We start from the raw sequence: 21313 nt of genomic DNA, 5'->3' as shown, positions 1-21313 counted from the left end.
TGGATCTCTTCACAGGTGCACAAGTAGCTGTGTTGATTTATTTGATAAATGAGTAGTGGATAGGGCTTTAAGCGGGCGAGAGAGAGGGAGAGCTCTCCAGCGGAGAGTCCTACAACGCCGAGCGCACTACTCTTTCGCTCCTCTGCTTTCGTTTCCTCTCTCCCTCTCTCTCCCTCTCTCTCTCTCTCTCTCTCTCTCTTTCGCCTTCTCGTTTTTTACCCCGACTCCCTCTTGCCTCCCTGAAATCAAACGTAGAACCAGTTGGACCGACATAGGTCCCGCGAGTGCGATTCAAACACTCTCACCGTGGCTCCTCTCTGCTACTTTCATCGTCAATGCGATTTTCACTGCTTGTTTCTCGCGGTAGACCCTGTCTCTTCGAGCTATCCGGAAACAATACTCTCCTGGAGAATACGCTCGAAATGATACGATACCGTTACGACGTTGCACCAAGCGTTTTACAAATATTTATAATAATTTTATCAAGAAGCATCGCACATAATTAACGATACCGATCCTTTCAAGAAGATATCAAAGTAGAAATGTTCCAGAAGCGGCAAGTTTCACGTGCACGCGAGACGCGACTTAATCCAAAACGGCTGAGCAAGCAGATCGTGCGAGCATCGTCGGAGCCAGCTATGCAGAAATCCGCGTTTTTCTTCTCTTCTTCGTGGTTCGCCAATGTTCCGTCAATGTTCCGCCGATATACCGTCTCCTTCGTGGAGGACTAGAAAGCGAAAATATTGACTCTGTCAGCCGGTCGGTTCAACGTATAACGCGAAAGAGGAGCGGCCGTTGGAAGGCGGTACAAATTAGGGGCGGATATCGTATTGTTTTGGAACAATGTCAGAGGGATTAGCCAGTCCGTACACATCGAGCGTCCACGTGAAAACGCTCCGTTTCGTTCCCCTTCCAACATCGTTACAATTGTACCGACACGGCTATACCGATTTATCCAAGAGAAGCCGGGAAAATAACAAAGGATCCGTCTTTCCAGTTGCAACTTCTCGCAGACGTGGCACACGACGAGGTCTGCTCCGCTTGTAATCGAGAAGGGACGACGATCAGCGATTCCGTCGTCGTTATCGGCGATGAATAATTAATGTCGTTAATGAATTAAAGATCACCGTGGGTTAAAGAAAGCCAGCGATTGACTGGTTGGCTCGTTAAATATTGGCTGTATCTTGCAGCTTCGCCAACGTGTATTGATTTCGTCGCGTCTCTGACTAGGTGTATAAATAATTTCTAATTTGAAGAACGAATACATTCCCTGAAATATGACATTGTTAATCTGAAAATTAATTTGAAAAGATTTTATAGTAACTTCCATCAAATTGATGACTATTGATAAGACTATATATGTATATATATATATATATATTATATATGATTACGTAGATCGATATTTAATAGTACCTAATCGATAAATAAGTAAAATAGGAAGAAGAACGATTGGGTGAAATTTCTTTTTTCTTATCAGAGACACCGATGTGTTAAAGCGGGTGGCAAAGGCGTCAGATAAGGCACCATCGTTGATTGGATCACCGCGAGAAATCGATACCTCAGCCCCCTCTTCTCCGGTTCGGAGCTTCTCCTTCTTCGTTTCAACCTCTGTCTCCGTCGTTCCTCCGAGAGTACACGCTCTCACCCTCCACCTCCTCTCTCTCTCTCTCTCTCTCTCTCTCTCTCTCTCCTTTCTGTGTTCCTCCTCGTGGCCGCCGCCGTGGCTGCCTCCAATTTCCCCGTGACGGGCTCCTGGAGGATTCTCGAGTGCCCTCTCATCGCCCTCTGGGCCATCCAACCGAGCTCTGTCCGGCAGTCTCCATGCCAACACCCGCTCGATAAATTTATTGGTCGCCTCTGACACGAGTGCTTCTGCATACTTCTTTCTCCTTCTCTCTGGTATTTCGTCTTATAACGTCATCTCTGTCACGCTCGGATACACCGTTCTTGCAAGTAGGGATATTTTCTTGGCCGATGCTCAGCCACGGGACCTCGCGAAATGTCACGCGACTCTTGCATTTCGGCTTACCCTATTAACGCTGAGCTCATCTCCTCCACCGTTAACAACCGCTTTAAGCTTTGTTTCTTTCCGACGAAAGAGGATTAGGATCGATTGTTGGCGTTTGATTATTATTTTTAGCTATCGGAAAAAATCTCTAGTTACGAACAGTTATGAGCGCCTTAGAAACATATACTTAGACACCGTACGCATTCTATAGGAGTAGATACGTATTTCGAATCTCATGCTGCGATAGTCGTTTGTAAATTGATATGTCAAATTTCTCAATCGGATTAGATCTCGTCGAATAAGTCGAGTATAGTACGGACGATGGAATAGTTGCGAATTGAGATACCGTTCGGTTGAGAATCACGTGACCTAGAGCTGCAATACGTCCGAAATTACCGTAAACTTTAACGCCTGATCAATTTTACGATCTGGTTATTACCTGTTTCGTACGTTCTCCAACTTTCGATAGAATTTAGCGAAACATAGCAATTCAAACTTTTCGAAATATGTAGTCAAAGATATAATCCACAGTACCAGGAAGCACGTACAAAACGTCCGTTAATCACGATCGAACGATGCAATCGTCGTCTAAGCCAGCGCGCAATTAAACGGCCGGCGAATTACGGTGGAGCCTGAATCGGTGGCTACTCCGCAGCTTGGTATTGGATCTCGCCTGTGGATGGGACTCGAATCAATCCGGTTCCCCCTTTGCGAAATTGTAAATAAATTAGGAGCTACGCGATCGCGAGAGTCAACACGTTACTTGCGCGCGACCGATCCCTACCTCATCTTTACCTCCCCCTTGTTCGTACGTGTGCGCCCGCTGCGTGGCGCCACACACGCGTGCCTGTGTACCGCTGCTTGCCGGTGCGCATGCGCGAACCGAGCGAGCTCATTCACCACGGTGGGCGTGCATCGCGCGAAGCGGACGAGGATAGACAAGGTACGTGGGTTAGATTTGCGGAGAGCTGGAAAGAGAAAGGGTCGAGGGTCGGGAGGAGCACATAGACGAGGGACCAACACACCGTCGTTGCGTTTATTAACGCACGTTGCACGGTGGGGTTTGCTGGCACAGCATCGGCTGTGCGGCAACCAGCCAGGCAGGGTCAAGTGTTTCTCTCCGTCCTTCTTCGATCTTCGCCCTTTTCCGTTTCCCCTCCCCCTCAGCCTCCCCGCCGACCGCTGTGTCCCACCTTCCCGCGCGTACCTTCCCCTACCCATGACTCTGTACCCCCACCGTTTCCCCGCAACCCCCTACGGGTTCTACGGTCGCCTCGACCGAAGCTGAAATATCCGGAGAACGAAACGCGGTTGCTCGCAGGTCCAACTTTTCTCCTTATGCGCGTTACGTTTCCGTCTTCCGTCTCTTTTTGTTCGCGGTTGACGATTATCAATTCGCGATAAATAATCAATCACGACGGAACTTTGAAATTTCGAAAAGGCACGATATAAAGGTTGATTATGAGAATTGCAAAATATTCGGAATCTCGCATTCCTAAAAATGTTTGCATCGATCGGGCGTGGGCTTGTAAATATTCGATGCGCGTTCGAACGATAATTAGAAAACCGCGGTACGTCGAAAATCTCGTTGGGAATTTTAGTAATAATTACGAGGCGACGATCACGGGATAAATCGGCCGAAATCTCAACGTGGATTTCGATAACAATCGACGGGCCGTGAATGCATTGGCAAACGTCCAACGATGCGACGCGGATTCCGATAATCATCGATTGACGCGCTATAAAACGTTCCAAATCGCGATGCAGATTTCGTCAATGTGAATTTCGATAATCGTAAAATCCTACGACTATTTCGTAAAATATCAAAAATTCCGACGATTAACGAGTATTGTACGATACAACGCATGGCTATCGATAAATGAATCGAGTCCTTCGGAAGTTACATCGATCTACTCCACAAATTCGAAAGTTACAAGGAACGATGTTACGAACATTATTTTTTCTTTTTTAATTTATCTTGAAACTTACTAATTTCGATAATAACAAAAAGAGTAAAGTTGATCAGTTCGATTTGCAAAAGGTTTAGCAATTCTGGATAGAATAATTCTGAAATTATCTTCTAAAATATCGAGAAATTCCCTAATGGCTATAAAACGATATACGACACGATAACTTTGATACACAAATTAACCTTAAAAAGAGCTATACGTGGATGGGTGAACGAGGAACGACGGTAGCTGGTTTGCCCAGCGAAAGAGAGAGGAGAAGGTTGTACATATTTTCCTCTCGTGCGAATCACCGCGGTCGACGGAAACAGGGAAACGGAGTTGAACCACGAAGAGAGGAAGAAAGTAAAAGTCGTCCGCAGAAGGGGGAAGGGGTAAACGTGTCTCCTTTCTCGTTTCGTTTCGTTTCGTTTCGTCGAGGCAGGCAGGCAGGCAGGCAGGCTCGTCGAGGCGCTAGAAGGGCCGGCGTTCGAGGGCCTCCATTACCGACGACTAAAAAAGAGGAACAGGAAAACGCTAAGAGAAAAAGAGGAAGAGGGTAGAAGGCCAGGGGGCGTGGGGTAGGGGAAATCTTGAGTTGCACCCGGCTCGTTTCTTCTTTTCCACGGCTCTGGCAAAGGCGAGAATGAATGCGTGCAAACGGCAAAGGGCGGAAGAAGAAAGGGAAGAACCACGACGAAAGAACGGAAAAGAGGAAGGAGAAGGACGGAGAAGAAGAAGAAGAAGAAGGAGGAGGAGGAGGAGGAGGAGGAGGAGGAGAAGTTGAAATCGCCAGCACGCGAGAGAGGTACCGGCGAGAAAAGAGGAAGCTGAAGGAGGCAACGGAGAGGACCATATACGGAAAAAGAGAAGAAGGAAGAAGGCGGTCGGAGGAATTACCGGTTCGTTGGCTAACTGGCTTCATAGAAGAAAAACCTCTTTATATCTCGCGCGCACGCACGTAAGCTGGTAGCGTGGCTGAAAAACGCGCCTTTAAGCCTCGAGTTTCATCGAATACACCCCGTGTACGAGTGGTACGCGGAACAAAGCCACCGGAAATCGCCCGAGTGGTACTCTGGCCTGCCTGGCGCCATCTTGTACACGGCTACCAGCCACGATGGGGAACGCACGCTCTTTACTCCCTCATTGTTCTTGTCGTCAGGTAGTTGCGCCACATTCGGATGGAACATCTCCCACCTTCCTCCTTCTCTTTCCCTCTGTTTTTTACTTTGTTGTACCCTTCTCTCTTGCGAGATGTCTCGAGACAAGTGACGGAGGAGCGCCGAAATTGTGACCACTTTGATGTCGAGACTCCGTTGTTCGGAGGCCGGAGATGACGTTACGCGGAGACGCGAGTTCTTGATGCTCGTTAGAGATTCCGATGGAGCTGATCGTCGGATACGTTGTTAATTAGAGGAGATATAACTTGCTATTATCCCTGTTAAATTTGGCTCGCCGTAGACCGAGCCGTCGATCTCTCGACGTTGCACTTGAGCCTTCGATTCGAAAAAAGATTCTTGTAGTTTACCATTCGATACTTGCATCGGTATTGGTAATACACGGTATTTCAGGTTTCACTTGCTATTCAGTAACTTTCTTACATTCCAAATTCTATTTATCATATGCCTTCGAGATCTATCCTGATTCGAAAGTTGCCAATACGCCAACCTTGACCGTCCCGTTTTCCCTTTTTCTTTTTAAATATCGAAATCGCTATCCGTTCTTCTTACGCAAACATTATTCCTCTCAAGCAGTTGGGTTAGGTGGGTGTAGGTAAACATTGTATAGCACGTGTAAGTAGAAGGTAAGCTAAAGCTAAATAAGCGTCTTCTGCTTCCTCTTCGTCCGTCTTCTCGCTCTTTCTCTATCTTTTTTTCTTTCTCTTCTTCTTTCTTTCTTTCTCTCTTTTTTTTTTTTTCGTGCTCCGATACACGCCAGCAGGAGCGTGTACGAAGTGTCTCTTACCAGCACTGGTGCCTTTTCATTCGAGTTAGTCGGTTGGTCTCGCCTCTAGAGGAAAGCGGAGGCTAAAGGGTTTCGATTTCCGTGCCGCGGCCGTACAAGTCTTTTTCACTTTCATCCGCCGGAGAGAAAATTTATACGCGCCTCGAATTCACTGGCACGCCTTTAATTTCTAATTCTTCGAACGGAAACGCCGGGTAACCGGTCGCCTCTGATTCGTCGCCTGCGAAAATCGTCTCTCCGGTTTACACGCCGCGTCACCTGCAATCAAGATTCCGTCAATATCTTTCGCGATGCGCAAAATCGCGATATTCAAACTATATACGCTCTATCGAACTCGTCGAAGACAGCGAGAGAGCGGAATACGAAATTTCGCCAAACAGTTATCCACCATTTTCCTTACTAGTTGGGTCGGAGTTCCAGAATTTTACCTCGAATCTTGTCATTGCACGAGAGATCAAATATTTAAGGCTCTTCGTCGCAAGGAAGATTATAGTTCAGAGTGCTAGAGCGTAAAATCGTAGCCAACGGACTTTTAGTTGAAAGTTGCTTTTCTATGGGAACTGCGAACGATAGATTCGGTTTTAGCGGAAAACTTTGGCAAAATCTTCGACGCTGTTGATACGACGAACGAAAAACGACAACGAGAAGGGAAATTATGGGGCTAGATAGTTGAGGGGGGTTTCGGGGAACGACGGGGTCGGTCGGGAAAGTGTAATTTCAGTTTGAAACAGGAACGGGAGAGGCCGACCCACATCGAGGCTTCGAGTGTTTGTATTGCTGACGCGGCGATCCAATCCAATCCAATACCCATGGCGGATAGGCAACACACAGTGCATATACTATCTACGTATGAACGTATCTCCCTCTCTCCCCCCCCCTTCTTCCTCTTCCCCCCTCGTCCTGTCGCTTTCCCGTCTGCTTTCCAATACAATTTCGCGGGGTTCGCGTCGAGCAGGCGGAGCCTTCATTTTGTAATTAATTGTCCGCCATTTTAACATCGGAAAATCATTTTTTCCTCGGCGACCACGACTTCCCAATTAAATCACCAGCCATACATGGATTCTCCTGTTGTTTCTGGCATGAAGAACGGTGTCGGCGATGAAACATTGTAGAGATTCGGATGATATTGTTTGGGGATTTCGATATAGACGATGTCTACCATCTTGTATATTTTTAACGCTTTACCTGAAACACGATAATATTTGAGGTATCGTGAAGAAACATTGGTCGTTAATAACGAAAGATTTATCGAACCACTCCGGTATCACAGTCTCTTTCAAAATAATTTCTTTCTTGCAAGTAGCGTCCAGTCTGTGTCTGTGTACGATCAGCGAAGTTAGATTGTACGAATTAGAGGTTTCGTCTCATAAATCCAGTTACTTCGATGTCTATCGAAAACTGGAATTTCAGCATCGTTATATATTTACGCGACTCGAAGAAAGAATCTTGGTGCATCGATCGAAGAAGCAAACGTGGCTCCTATGGAAACAGAGAAATTAATACCCGTGGCGAAATTCGGCATAGAGCCGTCTAATTAAATACCTGAGCGTGGCAACGATCGCGACCCTCGGGATAGGGTTGAAGCGGTTAGCCGGGGCCTGCATGCGTGCTAGTCGGCTGCTATTATCATAAACGCAACAATAACGAGGGATGATCCGACGTGTAAACTGTTAAACCCTCCTCCCCCTTGGCTCTTTTTTCGGCGAGGGTGAGGATTATCGTGGGGGCCCATCGAACCACGTTTCCGGGGCTGGAATCCACAGGGGATGTTATTGTTGCCGCAGAGAGCGAGAGAAAGCGGTCGTCGAGCTGCTGGAAATAGACACAGTGTAGGGACTCTGTAACTGTTGGACTAGAAATCTACGGGACCATGCCGTTCAACCCTCGATAATATTGACGGTATTTGCCGCCTCCTATTACGAGCTCGATTGAACCAAACTATACGATTATCATGCGTCACTGATAGTCTCTCCAGACTGGATCGGGTCCTGAGACTATGGGCAAAAGGGGGATCTTTGTTGCAGGGTTCGAGCAATTCGACGATAATTTCTTAAAACGACGAGAGGTTGGGGAATCTTTGATCTACGGATCTGCAAATAGGTATCCAATGGTGTAAAAACGAATTATACAAAGTAGTTGACGTTGATTAGAGAATGGCTACTACTCGCAGGAAAGGTCGCTCAAGCGATCGTCTAGCGAACAGAGCTCCGACGATAATTTACTCTGTAACATGTTATAATAGAATTAACGTATATTCTTTAGCTAGCTTTTGTCATATCTCAATTGATATTATTTATTTATTTATTTATTTATTTATCGTACAGGAAAGTATTCCAGCTAGAATACAAACTGAAAGTATATAATAAATAATTCTGCAGTTTGGAAAAGTAGAAAAAAGAAGAAAATCATTACTGAAAAAAATCGCAGCTTCGCATATCCGATTAATAGGGTCACAGATAAACAAGTTGAAATGTATCTCTGTACCAGAAAAGGGTTACGAGGCTCTTAATGGGCTGCGGACAACAACAAAGTTAAGCCTATTCGCGATAATAGTTAATATGGTAATAGTTATGACCAGCGATTGCCATCCTCTATCCTGCATGCAGCAAACTTAAGGAAGCACGATATTGAACATTGTATTCCAAGCAAGGTCCGACCAATACGCGATACAGCAGCCTAAAGCTGTTAGAGTATGTAAATTTCGCTGTGCATCGTCTAAGAAAACCGTGGCCTTTATACCCACCTAACGGACTCCCTGAATGCGAGAGACGAAGTAAACGAGGAGCGTGATAAGATCACCCAAATCGCATATCCAACCGATTCCGCGAAGATCTCATGAGAAAACACTTATCATAACTCAATGACACGCCGTTCACCACGCTCCAATGCACGAAATTACCAAATTCATATTGCGTTAAGAAAGTTTTCCATGCATCGGGAAAAGGACAATCGAAGATTAACCGTATCACGCGAGAAAGCATAAAGCTGCAACATTTGAACAAAATTGAGGCGATACCGCCAGCAGCTTTCGATATTTTCGGATTACAAATAGTAAAAATATCCTCAATACCGATATCAAAGTCGAATAGGTGTATGCAACGATTAAAGGAAAAGTATGAACAAACTACAAATGGAGAAGCATAGACCAGTGCGAAATATGACGCAAGAAAATCGACAATTTATCGGATATCACTGACTCCAATGATAGAATCATTATCCGGAAACATATCGCTAAGGATTCCGAGAGATTGCCGTTAATTATTGACAAAGCTCCAGTAATAATAGCTCTAGTAATAATCTTCGATACGAAGTATACGGAACAAACAAGATAATCTCTGTACCGATTTCTACGTTTACGAATACGACAAGCTTTCCTCCTTCCGATGAATGACTTTAATAAGATTAGAGGAAAACCATCTAGCGAATTATTCGTTTTATATATTCTTTTTACGAATATATCATTAGGGTCAAGATTCAATAAAGCGTCGTGCCAAAGAATAAAGTTGAAATAATCGCGTATTCCCAAGTAGTCATCGCGTCTGAACTATATTTGTATCGTTCGTTATTTAGTAGTGGCTGAGACGATACGTTCACACGGAAATCGAGGATTATACATTACGCGGTACGCAAATTTTAAATTTTATCTAAAGATCGATACACTAAATAACAAGTTGCGCGAGAGTCTTACGGAAAGTAGTGGTTTCTAGTTGAACGGTTTAATCGCGGACAGAAACAATCTTCCGAGAAACAGTCTTTAACCGGAATAAGTGGATCGATGGTCCCTTGGTTAAATACATTCATAGCAGACAACGAGTGACGCTCGCACGTGGAATACATGAATACGAAATCCTCGAACTTCATTACCGGAACGTTACGTGAGTCTGCCAAGTCGCGGAACGCTCAAATGATACTTGCACGATGCGACCCATCGACCATGGGGTACACAGTCAACCGCGTTTCATCGACGGCTGCACAGCTCCTCCGCGGGTAGCTTATAATCAATTCAATTAAAATTGATTTCCACTCATCACGATACATCAAACAAAACGGGCCGTTGGTCCCCCCTCCTCTCTCTCTCACTCTCTCTCTCTCGCTTCTTTTTTCAATGCTCTCGCGGCACCGCTCTTATTTCGTACTCCCCCTTGACTACCGTAAAAAGCATGATATCGCGATTCGAAACCGAGTTATAAATATTCAACGGGAGTCAAAGATGGGGCCGGGCGAGTAGTTAGAAAAGAGGGGGCGGGGGGGGGGTCGCTCGTAACCGTTTTGTTCTTTTGTCAGCGTCGTCATTATATCGTATACCTTCAATTTTTCCTGTCTCTCGGTGGCAGTCGTGTTTACGTGGGCGTGCAACAGCGCGAGGATTCGACGGCTTCCTGCCGTGAACAGACGGTTGAAACGACACGATTCGCGTATAACCGGGGCCTATCCTTCCTTCTCTTTTTCTTCACTCGCTCTGCTACTCATTCACTCTGGTATACGATGCAGCGTGCGTGCCTGATTTTCCTGTACGCTGATGCACTCGCCAGGGCGAGGCACGCGCCTACACCGAGCGCATTGCCCTTTCGAAAATCCGTTATTAGCATCGAGCCTCCATTATGACGTTTCGCGATGCTGACGAATACTTAGCCCTCGCCGTTCTGTTCTTGCCTTCCGTGTTAGCCGTGGCTATGCACGCGCGTTTACATATTATTCGAGGGAACATGGGACACGCGCCGCCACGCTCCGGACCCTTTCACCTACGCGAATATCGTGCCTCTGTCAGGAGCGTACGTTTCCTCTTTTGTTTTCCGTGTCGATGATAGACGAAGATGCTCGATATGGATTTATTTGTATGGTTACGCTTTCCTGTCGACGCACAGGTTCATTGACTGAAGCAATCGGGAGTTTCGAAGTTGCTCGATGTCCATTTCGTAGAAATTCTGTGCGTTTTGACCTGGAACGAGCAGTGTCTGGCTCTTAATTCATTGTCTATTGCATTCTAAAACTAACTACTTGTTATTTGATTCGCCGTTCAGGTTACCGGAGTACAGACTATCAAGGAAGATACGAGAGTGCAGGATCCAGCCAGTTTGCGATGATGCCTGGTCCATGGGCGAGGGGTTACGGCACGCCCCATAATTATCAACAGTATTCGGAGTACCAGCAAAGAAATAATTACAACGCCCAACAGTACGGGCGAAACAATTACCACAATCCACAGTACAACAGTTACGGGTCGCAGTACAATCAGCAACGGGTAAGATTTTAATATTTCCATGTTAATGGTTATCCCTGAAAATGATGGAACGATCGATCAATGAATCTAGAAACATTTCATTGTTCGAAAATGGATCTTTCTTGACGATATTCGAATTAAACGAATTTCATTTCGATCAAAAGGTTCATAAGAAACCGAGTAACAGAGATTGAAGTATACGCCCATCGCACCATTTAACAGGATGATGCAAAGGTATGATCGACGACTAATCACGTTTCTTTACGATGTTCTAGAATTATTCTCCTAACTACCAAGGGAATAACGGAGGAAATGGGGCAAACAGGGGAGGAGGGTGGGGACGATCGATGTAGACTTTTACTTTGTTCACTTACGATCGATTAACGTCATCACAGATTTGTAATTTAGGTTTATAAGGAATTCACGTTTCGTTGTAATCGTTTAGAATCGTGGAAATATGCTTAAGACCAGGAATTTATTTCATCGCGGATATGCGATTGCGTTGCTCCTTCTTTGCTAGATATCCATAAATTTAGGTATAAACGACGATACGATGAATATGTAATACGTCAACTTCATTCCAGAATTCGTTTCTATGAAAAAAATCAAGGAGGTGGCGATCACAACGTAGGGTATTATCACCTACATAGCATTTATACAATTAATATAATTTCATTTTAATGGCGTGGTATATTAGTAAACGCATAATATAATCTGCGATGACGATTATTATTTACGATTTAGAGACATAAAAACGTATCAACTGTAATTTCATGTGAACTCCAGCGTAAACACAGGAAGAAAAGAAAAAAAGAAATGTATAATATTAAATAATCGCTAAAGATTGCGCTTCGACTGCGTAACTTTTAATAGAAGTAGAAGGAGCAATCTGTAAGCGAGCACAATCTGTTAACAGAAATTTCATTGTACAATCAAAACTCGAGTAATTATATTATGTCGAAACGCAGCTCGCGCGATTGTTGATAATCAGCGCAATTTAGTCCTTTTTTAGTTACGAAAAAAAGTCATCGAGATGCGCCGGTGAATGAATTAAATAACTTAACTCGTTAGAGTTAATTCTAATAAGGATTTTAACGTAAATTTCGACAGAGATTGTTCATCGTTGTCGGTACAAGGACTGAATTACATATTTTTTGAATCAAAGTAGTATATATGTAATCAGTGATTATAATACAAAATATTTGCTGAAACAGCACTGTTCGTTCATTTTCTTTGGATCTCGTCCTAACCAAAATGCCGAGACTATTTCGACAAACAAAGAGATAATAATATCGAAGAAATTGAGAAATATTTTTACACGGAATAGTATTGTGACGAATAACTCTGTTCTGAAAAATTGTAATTCTATTCGATAGATCTCTTCTTTTTCTCTACACCACAGCTTGCACAGATTGCACCGCGTACCCGTCGTTCGTACATATCGTTGGTATACAACTAAGCGAAGAAAATACGCAAAACCTTTTCATTATGATATCTTGCACATCACATGTGGTGACTTATATATTGTATTTACTTCAACAAAAAAATATATATGATTTAGCGTTGATTGAATATCTTCTTTGTCGAATTTCCTGATACGACTGCATGTCCAGAAATCCTTTCGACCAATCCTTTCTAAAAGGAAAAATTCAGTTATTACCGTTAGAGGACTCGTAAGACGTTAGACTTGCGAGATGACGCGAAAAATGAAAAACATTTTGGGATGCTGAAAGGCGTAATCGCGACGAATGGGGTGATGCGATATCACGGTTGAAACCAGGCGGTCCGGGTACATCTGGTACCGGTCTACCAGAGCGGGCGAGCATTGAACCAGCGAGCGCCACTCGAGAAAACAATAGCGAGCAACGTTCTTGTTCTCTCTCCCTTTCTCTCTCACTCTCACTGGCTCTCTATCGTCACCCTGAAATCTGGAACCCATGTTGTAGAACCGGAGACGGTCGATCTCTTTAGTCGAACAAATTTTACAAATCAATATGATCTTGGCTGATGCGTCGATGTTAAAGGTAACGCCTATGCCTATTTACGTAATATAAGGGAGACAAATTTTTATCCTAATCTTTTCGTGGTAAATATTCTCTTTAAAATAGACGTAACGGTTCTAAGAAAATATTTGTACGACATGCATATATCGGAGAACTTGCCATAAACATTATAATGGGCAGAGTATTGCGTTCTGCATAGTCTATTTAATTTGCAGTGCCCGCATAAAATCCTCCGATCGTTCAGCGATCCAAGCCGACACTTCCGATAACCCGCATGAGTAAGAGTAAACAACCCTTTCGGCCCCAGCTTCTCACATTGTTTCATTGCTCCTATAATTCCTTCGTTCGCTCCCCTATCCGACATAGTTATAACTTTCTATGCAGACTTTACTAGCAATAATTATTATTCCTAACTTACCTTTCTTAACGTCTAATTAGAACCTTGCGAGTAGAGACTATTTTCAATAGCAAGTTCAACCATTCTTTCAGCAAGAATTCTAGTTTCTCTCAAACCTACGAAAGTCACTTCCGTCGATGTTCCTTCGCAGAATATAGTGTTCCTCTTTGAGGAATTTTGCGGAGGATGTATCTCAAGCTCGGTTATTGCGTCTGCACACGATTATGGATGATCGAGGCACGTCGTGCGTGCCGCGCATACTCCTCCATTCCGAAGTACTCCTTTCTGTGAAGCATGCGGCGTTATCTCGGCTTCCTTGTTGTCCCTTTGATGAAATAAAGCACTATCCGCGGCGAGATCTACCCTACGTTAGTAGTTGCGGTTCCCGGTTTCTCTCTCTTCCTCTCTCCGCATATGTACACATCGCATATGTGAGGCGAGGGCACGATTCTCGAGTTCTCTCGACGGTGCAGGACACAATGCGGCCCTTACATCTTCATCGAGTACGAGTCGTCGCTTGCATGTAATGCGTTCACTCTACACTTTCCATACGGATGTACGAGTCTCCGAGCATTTCCTACTACCTCGATTCGGATTCGCTCGGACAACACTCGCGCCGCTTTTCTTTCGATGCCGTGCCGATCCCAAAGAAAAGCATAATTTAACTTGGACATATCCTCGGCGTTTTGTTTAAGATGCTTGCTTTGCCAATACTTTGTCTTTTACACGGACTTGAAATTCCAAGGCATATTCTCATAAAGTAAAAGACACAAAAGTCGGCGAAAAACGAAATTTGAATGTTAGCCAATCGTTCAAAATTTAATATCCTTTTCTGCGATCTTCGAATTCGTCTCGGCGATTCTCCAAAATGTATCGTTTCTTCCAAACCATTTTCCATTCTCTCTCTCTCTCTCTCTCTCTCTCGATCTCTCGCTCTCTTCCTCGTTTTTTTTTTTTATGTAACACCGGAGAAGTACAATGTTTTTACAAAATACCAAGCGTCGTTCTCTCTGGTAAAGCCGATGTAAAACGCGTTTGTGTCGGCGGGCGTAGATTCCAATGCACTCGTGCGATCTATGTGGCTGAGAAAAAGAGAAAACATAAAAACAACGACAAAAAATGAAGGAGGAAAAGAGACAGAGAGAAAGGATCCAGGCGAAAGAGAGAAAGAAAAGGGCGAAAACAAAGAAAGAAGAAACTTTGGTGCACATAACTGGAGGCAGTCCGTTGGGTGGTTGAATCGTGGAGTGGAAGGCAGTGAGAGCCCTTGTACGCCCATGGAGAAGAAGGTCCAGGTGCGCCCTCGCCTCACACGACTCTGCTTCACGGCACATCCGAGTTCTCTTCTCCCTTCGTTCTCTCTCCCTTCCTCGGTTTTTTTCTTTCCCTTTTTCTTCTCTATGCTTCTTCTCCTCTCGATTCTTCCTCCTTTCTTTCCCCCGGTAGCCGGCATTCTCTTACGCACTCTCCCGCCATGGTGTACGCCACGCACTGCTCTCGGGCAACGTAAAAACGCAGCAATCCGTGTTAATGTACGTGACATACGTTGGACGCTCTGTCGGTGTGTACGCGCGATCGAGCGCGCGCGCATTTCTGTATATTCGTACATGGGTGCAGGCACCTAAAGGTAAAGAATAGGGACTGAAGTACCGGCGTGCAAAATGGATGGCGGATGTAAATGCCAAGTAGCCAAGTATACGCCACTCTCTTTCCCGTTTCGTTCTTCTCTCTCATCTCGCTTGGTTTCGCGTGATTTGCCCTACCTTGTCTTTTTCCCGTTTGTACGTATCGCGCACCTATATATGTATCGTTCTCCTTCTCGTTTCGTACCAACTATGCCGCCTGCATTTGATAAGTACGCATTGGCCGAGTGTGTACGGTCGCTTGCGCGGCGCGAAACCACGCGGAAAGATCAAGCAGCTGCGAATAAATTTTTGCGTATGCTCTGGAGTCTCTCTTCTACGAACGAACGAACGAACGAACGAACGGAAGTTGATAAAACTCGAGAAGGATTAAAAATCGTGCATTGACCTACCGATTTTCTTCTTACCTATGGGATATGTAATTCGTGTGGATACACGTCAAAGAGCCATCTCTGATTTGATTCAGGAAATAAGAGAACATCGACGTACCTATCGCGATAGTCGAGTCTCGAGATGTCGTTCGATCGATGACGCGACATTTATCTTTAATTAACGCCTACTAGTCGCGGGGCGTAGATTATCTTGAAATTCGTCGACGATGAGAATTGTGCGAGGTAACACGATCTTGCTTGGAAGAAACCGTGGGTGGTCGGTTTTCGTGACGGATCGCAGGAAGGTGAGCTCTTTGCTCGACGTGCACCTCGTTACCGCGTCGGTGGAGACGGGCTCAGACACCGGGATGACGCAGCACCGGCTCCTGGTTACCTCTAGTCCATTGTTCTCCCCGCATTTCTTCTCAGCTCGTGCTCAAGTGCTCGATCGCTACCCTACCTCGAGGCCCGGATCCCTCGGCGTGATTTCAGCCCCGTGTCCGCGTACATCCTTCGTGAATTCGTGTCTAAACGAAATTGTAATCTTACTTGGTACACGTCAATAAAAATATCGTTGCTTTTAACGGAGTTCAGCCACTAGTATTCGAGAGTTCGTTTAAATTCTATCTTTATTTTTCGCGAAGAAAGCTTAATCGATCTAGGGATAATTTGATCGACAAGATACAAATCTAGCGACTTACAGAGAAATATAGATTTCGGTATCTTACGTTGCAAAAAGTGTTGATTACGTGGTCTTTGGTAATTACGAACACAAACACCGAACGGTTAAGAAACGTTTGAACGTAAGACGAAGAGATTCCGTAGTAGAGTGAGCAGTCGGACAGGAAAAGGGAGGAAGGTGACGAGATGCGACCCCCCGCGAGGTTTCCCGCGCGGGGCACCCGCCTGTCGATAATGTCCCGTACCAGTTACCGACAAGGGGTCCACCTGCAAAGCGCTAGCGATTCCGTGGTTGACCCCCCGTGCGAAACAGACCCCCTACTCGCGCCACGTCGACTGCTTGACTTCGGTTGTCCAGTCTCGCGGAAATAACGATACGTTCGTATGGAAAAAGGAGCGACAAATGCCACCGGTATATCGTCACCCTGTCGTGGGGCGCGGAACGTTGAGTCGCAGCTAGCACGGTTCGCCCCTGGTGGCCTCGCCGTGTGTGGGAACCTCCGATCTCGCGATTTTCCTTCGTCGTTCGAACATAACCTCTTGAGAGTTCACCGAATAGCCGATAGGCATATGCGTATCTGTCACGACTACCGAAAGTGCGCGCGGGCTTAATTTTTACAAAAGCGCTGCCCGTGCACCCCGTGTGCTACCTTCTGCTCGATAAACAATATACCATCGTGTACGCGCCAACGGGTCGACGAGTGGTCTCCCTGTACAATGCCATCTTATGACATTTTCGAGTTCGACCGTTGTTGTTGAGCGCTTAAGTGCTCGTTATACACACGTCGCGTCAAGCTTTTGTGTCGCAGCAACTGTTTTTTCGGGCGTTGGTCGAGTATGTCCGGGGAGCCAAGTCCGCGCGAGCCTTGTTCTTTACGAGCGAGAATCGAAAATTAATAACGGACCAAGTATACCCAGTGGCTGTGCTACAACTTCTATCGATGAAATTGTACATACATATCTGTATCGTATTGTCACGACGGAGTTAATGTTCGCACGATCGATAGAACGAATGCAGCGAACAACAGGATCAACCTTGCCAATCGACGACATCTACGGTGAAAGGAAGATCGTACGACAAAATTTGTAAGTTTCCCATTCATTGATATTTCCGATAATTCCTTAACGAGTCGATGAATAATCTTATCGACGCAATGAACAATTCAGACGATCGTAACGAAGATCGACCAATGATCAATGACGTAGCTTCGTTCCGACGTGTAAGTTTAAGTTTAAGGGACCGAGAGAGAAAAGAGCGCGAAAAAGAAAGTCTCGGTCAGTAGGTAGAAAGCTGGTTGTCACGGATAAACATTTTCTATCGTCTTCGAGCGATTTACTTCTGGAGGTCAAGCTCGCCCACGCAACCGGCTTTTCTCCAGGGGCGTATCCACGGGGCGTGTTCACGAAGCGGTAGGGTGTACCAGAGGCGGAGTCGTTTCCCCACCGTTCCCGACGCGCGATTTTTGCTCTCGGCCAGGAACGTACACGCGTTTTCCGCCGTATATATACACGTAAGTGGTTGGTTTCTGGGTCGTGTGAGTAACACCGTGACGTCCCACGTTCGGACACGGGTCACAGACAGTAGGCTTTGCCGAGTTTTCTTCGGTCGATCGCCGGCTAAACGATTTCTTATGCCGCGACATTGAACACTGCGATGTCGAGAATCGAACAAAACCACGCTTCGTCTTTTTCTTCGTTTATTTTCTGTCTTCTCTCTTGACAGAGTGCGCTTCAACGAAGAACAAATCTCGCGAGTGCGCCGAGCGACAACGATACTTTCACTCGACTATCGTCAGGTGTTTCTTAACTCTTTGCCTTACGATGTTTTTCACTAGCCACCTCGGTGAGCCTTATTCCATGCTATGACACTGTGTCAAACGCAAAATATCGAAACGTTACGAAGAATCGAAACTAAAACAGCAGATAGTTTCTTTTTCCTCTTTGTGCATTCCAGCCGATTCCTTCGCAGCTGACGATTAGTTCCATGCGCCATGTTTCGATCGAGTTTATTCCTTCTTTACCGAGGATTATTCTCTGCAAGTGGAAATCGCATAAGTTACTTACATATTTGTTCGCTACGAATTCATGGAAATACGTGCTTGGCAAACGCGCGATCGAATTCTCTTATTGAAAAAGTATTCGACGAATCTCTCGAGTCGGACGATAGAAGAAACGGCAGACTATGGAAGAAACCAGAGGAAACTTTGCTCGTATTTGCAATGTTTAGCTTCCATTATAGCTGCGCTATTTAGTTATCGCGGTGGGAAAGTTTATCCGTGATACGGTATGATCTCATCGAGCCTCGCGTCGTCCTTTTGATCGATATCAGGATTTAATAATGCATCGAGGAAATATCCATTTCAGGTGGCGCGATCGACTGCACATAGATACATCTTACGTACGGTGAACGATGGAATATCGCAAATTCCCTGACGGCACGGATGGCAAAGGCATTCTGGCGTAGCAATTACCTGCAGGGCGAGGGAGTCAAGTAGCAATATCTGGACCCGTTATCCAGTTCGGTTATCCCGACTGGAATGCTTTGTGTCGCCGGCAATCTGCATTTCTACCTGTTTGAATGGAAGTCTATGAGATCCGCGGCATGATTTCAAATGAAATCGACTCTTTGTCCCCTGGCCGGAAATTTCCAATTCAATAACGCGCCCAGGGAAACGCTGCAGAAACGACCGATTGATTGATACTCGGAATTGGATGGAACGCGAAAGGACGGAAAAAGTTTTACTGCCGATCGATCGTCATTCGAGAAATTTGAATGTCTTACGTGTAACCAAGAGCTAATCCTGAATCGATTCGTTGGATCTTATTAAAGTTATTATTCGACTTTGTATACGTACATGTTACGCGTTACGAATACCGCATATCGGGAAACGTTAATAGAATATTTAAAACGTAGTAACATCGTGATGGCCTTTAAGTCTGACGAACGTCCGAACGTGCATCGTATTTCAGCAACTGTAGGTGTATCGCTTCCTTTGGTTGGCTTTGGCAGATTTTCTTCCATTGGAACCTATGAATGACTGACTAGTCGAGAACTTGCCCGGCAACCCTTTGCAATGCATTAGAATTTCGCAGCTATCAAGGGAGGAAAGCGACATTAGCATCGAGGCTAAGGACACCCTTGCTTCGCGTTCGCGTCTTATGTTTTCGTCGGCCCGGTATTCATGAACGGGGTTCTGACGCGGGGCATTCGACTTCCTTCTCCTTCATGAATTTACAATCGACCGAAGGAAATGCGCAGACGAAGCTTGCGCGTGCCATTCCTTGAGAAACAGTGCTAAATACCAGAAGCTTCGATGCTCGTTCCATCGTTTTAGGTACGAGTTGTAAGATTTGACGTAATGTATACTTAAAGGACAATGGGATAGATACACTATTCTCTAGATGAATTTTTATTCTTCTTTGAGAGATTATCACTGACGACACAGAGACATATTGAGGAGTACTTCGTAGTTGTACATACATAGGTACTTTTATAGATTCCACGATAGTTGTCAGAAATGACTAAAAAGTCGACAGTTCTGCTAATCGTATCAAGTTGCGGCGACAAATCCATGGTCCAGCTAATAAGAACGCTAGTGTCGAAGGACGAGGGAAAGAGAGAAATAATAACGAGGAAGACAGAGATTGGAGGTTTAGTGGGCGAGGGTGAATGTGGCGAGGGAAAGCGGATGGAGGCTGGAGCCACGTGCTGCTGTCACTGGCACAGATTATATTATATAGGAATGGCAGCGAATAGGTGTAGATATAAGCGTCGAGCGGCAGTTAATAAATATGATAATGGCGGGCGAAGTGAGAGAAAGAGAGGGGTGTGTGGGGTGCGATATGGGATACCAGTGTATAAGAGTGACCACCAGAAGCAGAGGCCTGTCACCGTCAGGACCTCTCGTATGTCATGCGACGCACGCACGTATACGTACATGCACATACAAAGTGGCGACACGCGCGCGATGACAGCATCGAGCGTGGAACGCGTGCTACTATCTTTTTCTTTCGTTTTTCCGTCCTTTGCCGTGATATAATCGTCGACGCGATTACTCGATTCCAATGACAACTATTTGAATAAAAAAGCTGGCCGTCTTCCTCAAATTTGTCAACATTCTTGTTTTTAGAAGCCGTTTTAGTTTGCCTTTCTACGACACGTTCGTCGGAGCGATATATATCAACACGTACCGCGTTTCCAGAGTCGTAGCAAGTGTTAGAATCGTAAACGTCCTATCTAATCGTCTCGATAAAAGCATCCGATGCAATTATCGTGCGATTAACGGGACATACATTCTCCTTCGCTTTAGATCTCTCGGAAGAGCCACAAATTACACCACGGGAGATCGCACGACCTAGGAAATACACGGAAACGCAAAATCGTTGAAGGGTCATCGTCGTCGGTGGTGGCGGTAATCCGCGAAATTTCATAATATCGCGACGAACCGTTGGAGCAGGAAAGGAGAAAAAGAGCGAAGAATACGGCCGGTTTCCCCTCGGCTTTCATTAATCTCACTTCCTCCGCGGAAGTCGGAAACAGTTTTCTGCTGTGCAACCTTTCCCTTTTGACCCGGTAAATTGCGCGCGCGCGGTCGCACGCACGCCAGCCACGTCGCGTACCTGTATCCGCTCTTCCAGGAGCAATTAGTCACGGTGCTCTTGATAAATCGCCGGAATCCTACCCCCGTGGGGTTAAGTCCCGGCTGTAGACCCTCGGCAAATATCCAATAACAGCCGTCCGACTCCTGGCGGTCGCTTCGCCTCTCTACGCGTATAACCGGGTATTAACCTTCACCTATCGAGGAGATCGGCTTACCTTAATAATCGTAGAGCTACACCGTCGCAGTCTAAGGGGGTTAGGACGTTACGAGGCCAGGAACACGCGGCGTTGGCTCGCGCAAGGGTGTTTCCATGGCACTAGTCGCAAGGCTGGTTCGTTCCGCATCACGAGAAACAGGTACGATCAAAAATCGTCGGAGATGTAATGAAACATTCTTAACCTCTTCTCCCTTGGATAGAACGTTGGATAGGAGGAGCGCGGGATCGTTCGTTGGATTTGATCGGGGCGTTGATTT

General features: G+C 45.5%; 1 protein-coding gene and 1 long non-coding RNA gene across 2 annotated transcripts in view; both read left to right on the top strand.

Moving 5' to 3' along the window:
* Window positions 1-12715, top strand: part of LOC100644887 (5'-3' exoribonuclease 2 homolog) — a 28845-nt gene extending 16130 nt beyond the window's left edge. Inside the window, exons 16-17 of the mRNA XM_003395799.4 lie at window positions 10944-11164; window positions 11419-12715. Of these exons, the coding sequence (XP_003395847.1) occupies window positions 10944-11164; window positions 11419-11496 (299 nt within the window). The 3' untranslated portion in view covers window positions 11497-12715. The remainder of the gene's footprint in view (window positions 1-10943; window positions 11165-11418) is intronic.
* A 4676-nt stretch (window positions 12716-17391) lies between these two features.
* Window positions 17392-20345, top strand: LOC125385189. The gene is made up of 2 exons (XR_007224199.1): window positions 17392-18522; window positions 18603-20345. It is a non-coding gene; the product is annotated as an uncharacterized LOC125385189 (long non-coding RNA).
* The last annotated feature ends 968 nt before the right edge of the window (window positions 20346-21313 follow it).

Source organism: Bombus terrestris, chromosome 5 (assembly GCF_910591885.1).
Source record: "Bombus terrestris chromosome 5, iyBomTerr1.2, whole genome shotgun sequence".
Classification (NCBI taxonomy): Eukaryota; Metazoa; Arthropoda; class Insecta; order Hymenoptera; family Apidae; genus Bombus; species Bombus terrestris.
This window is presented reverse-complemented; position numbering and strand designations above follow the sequence as displayed.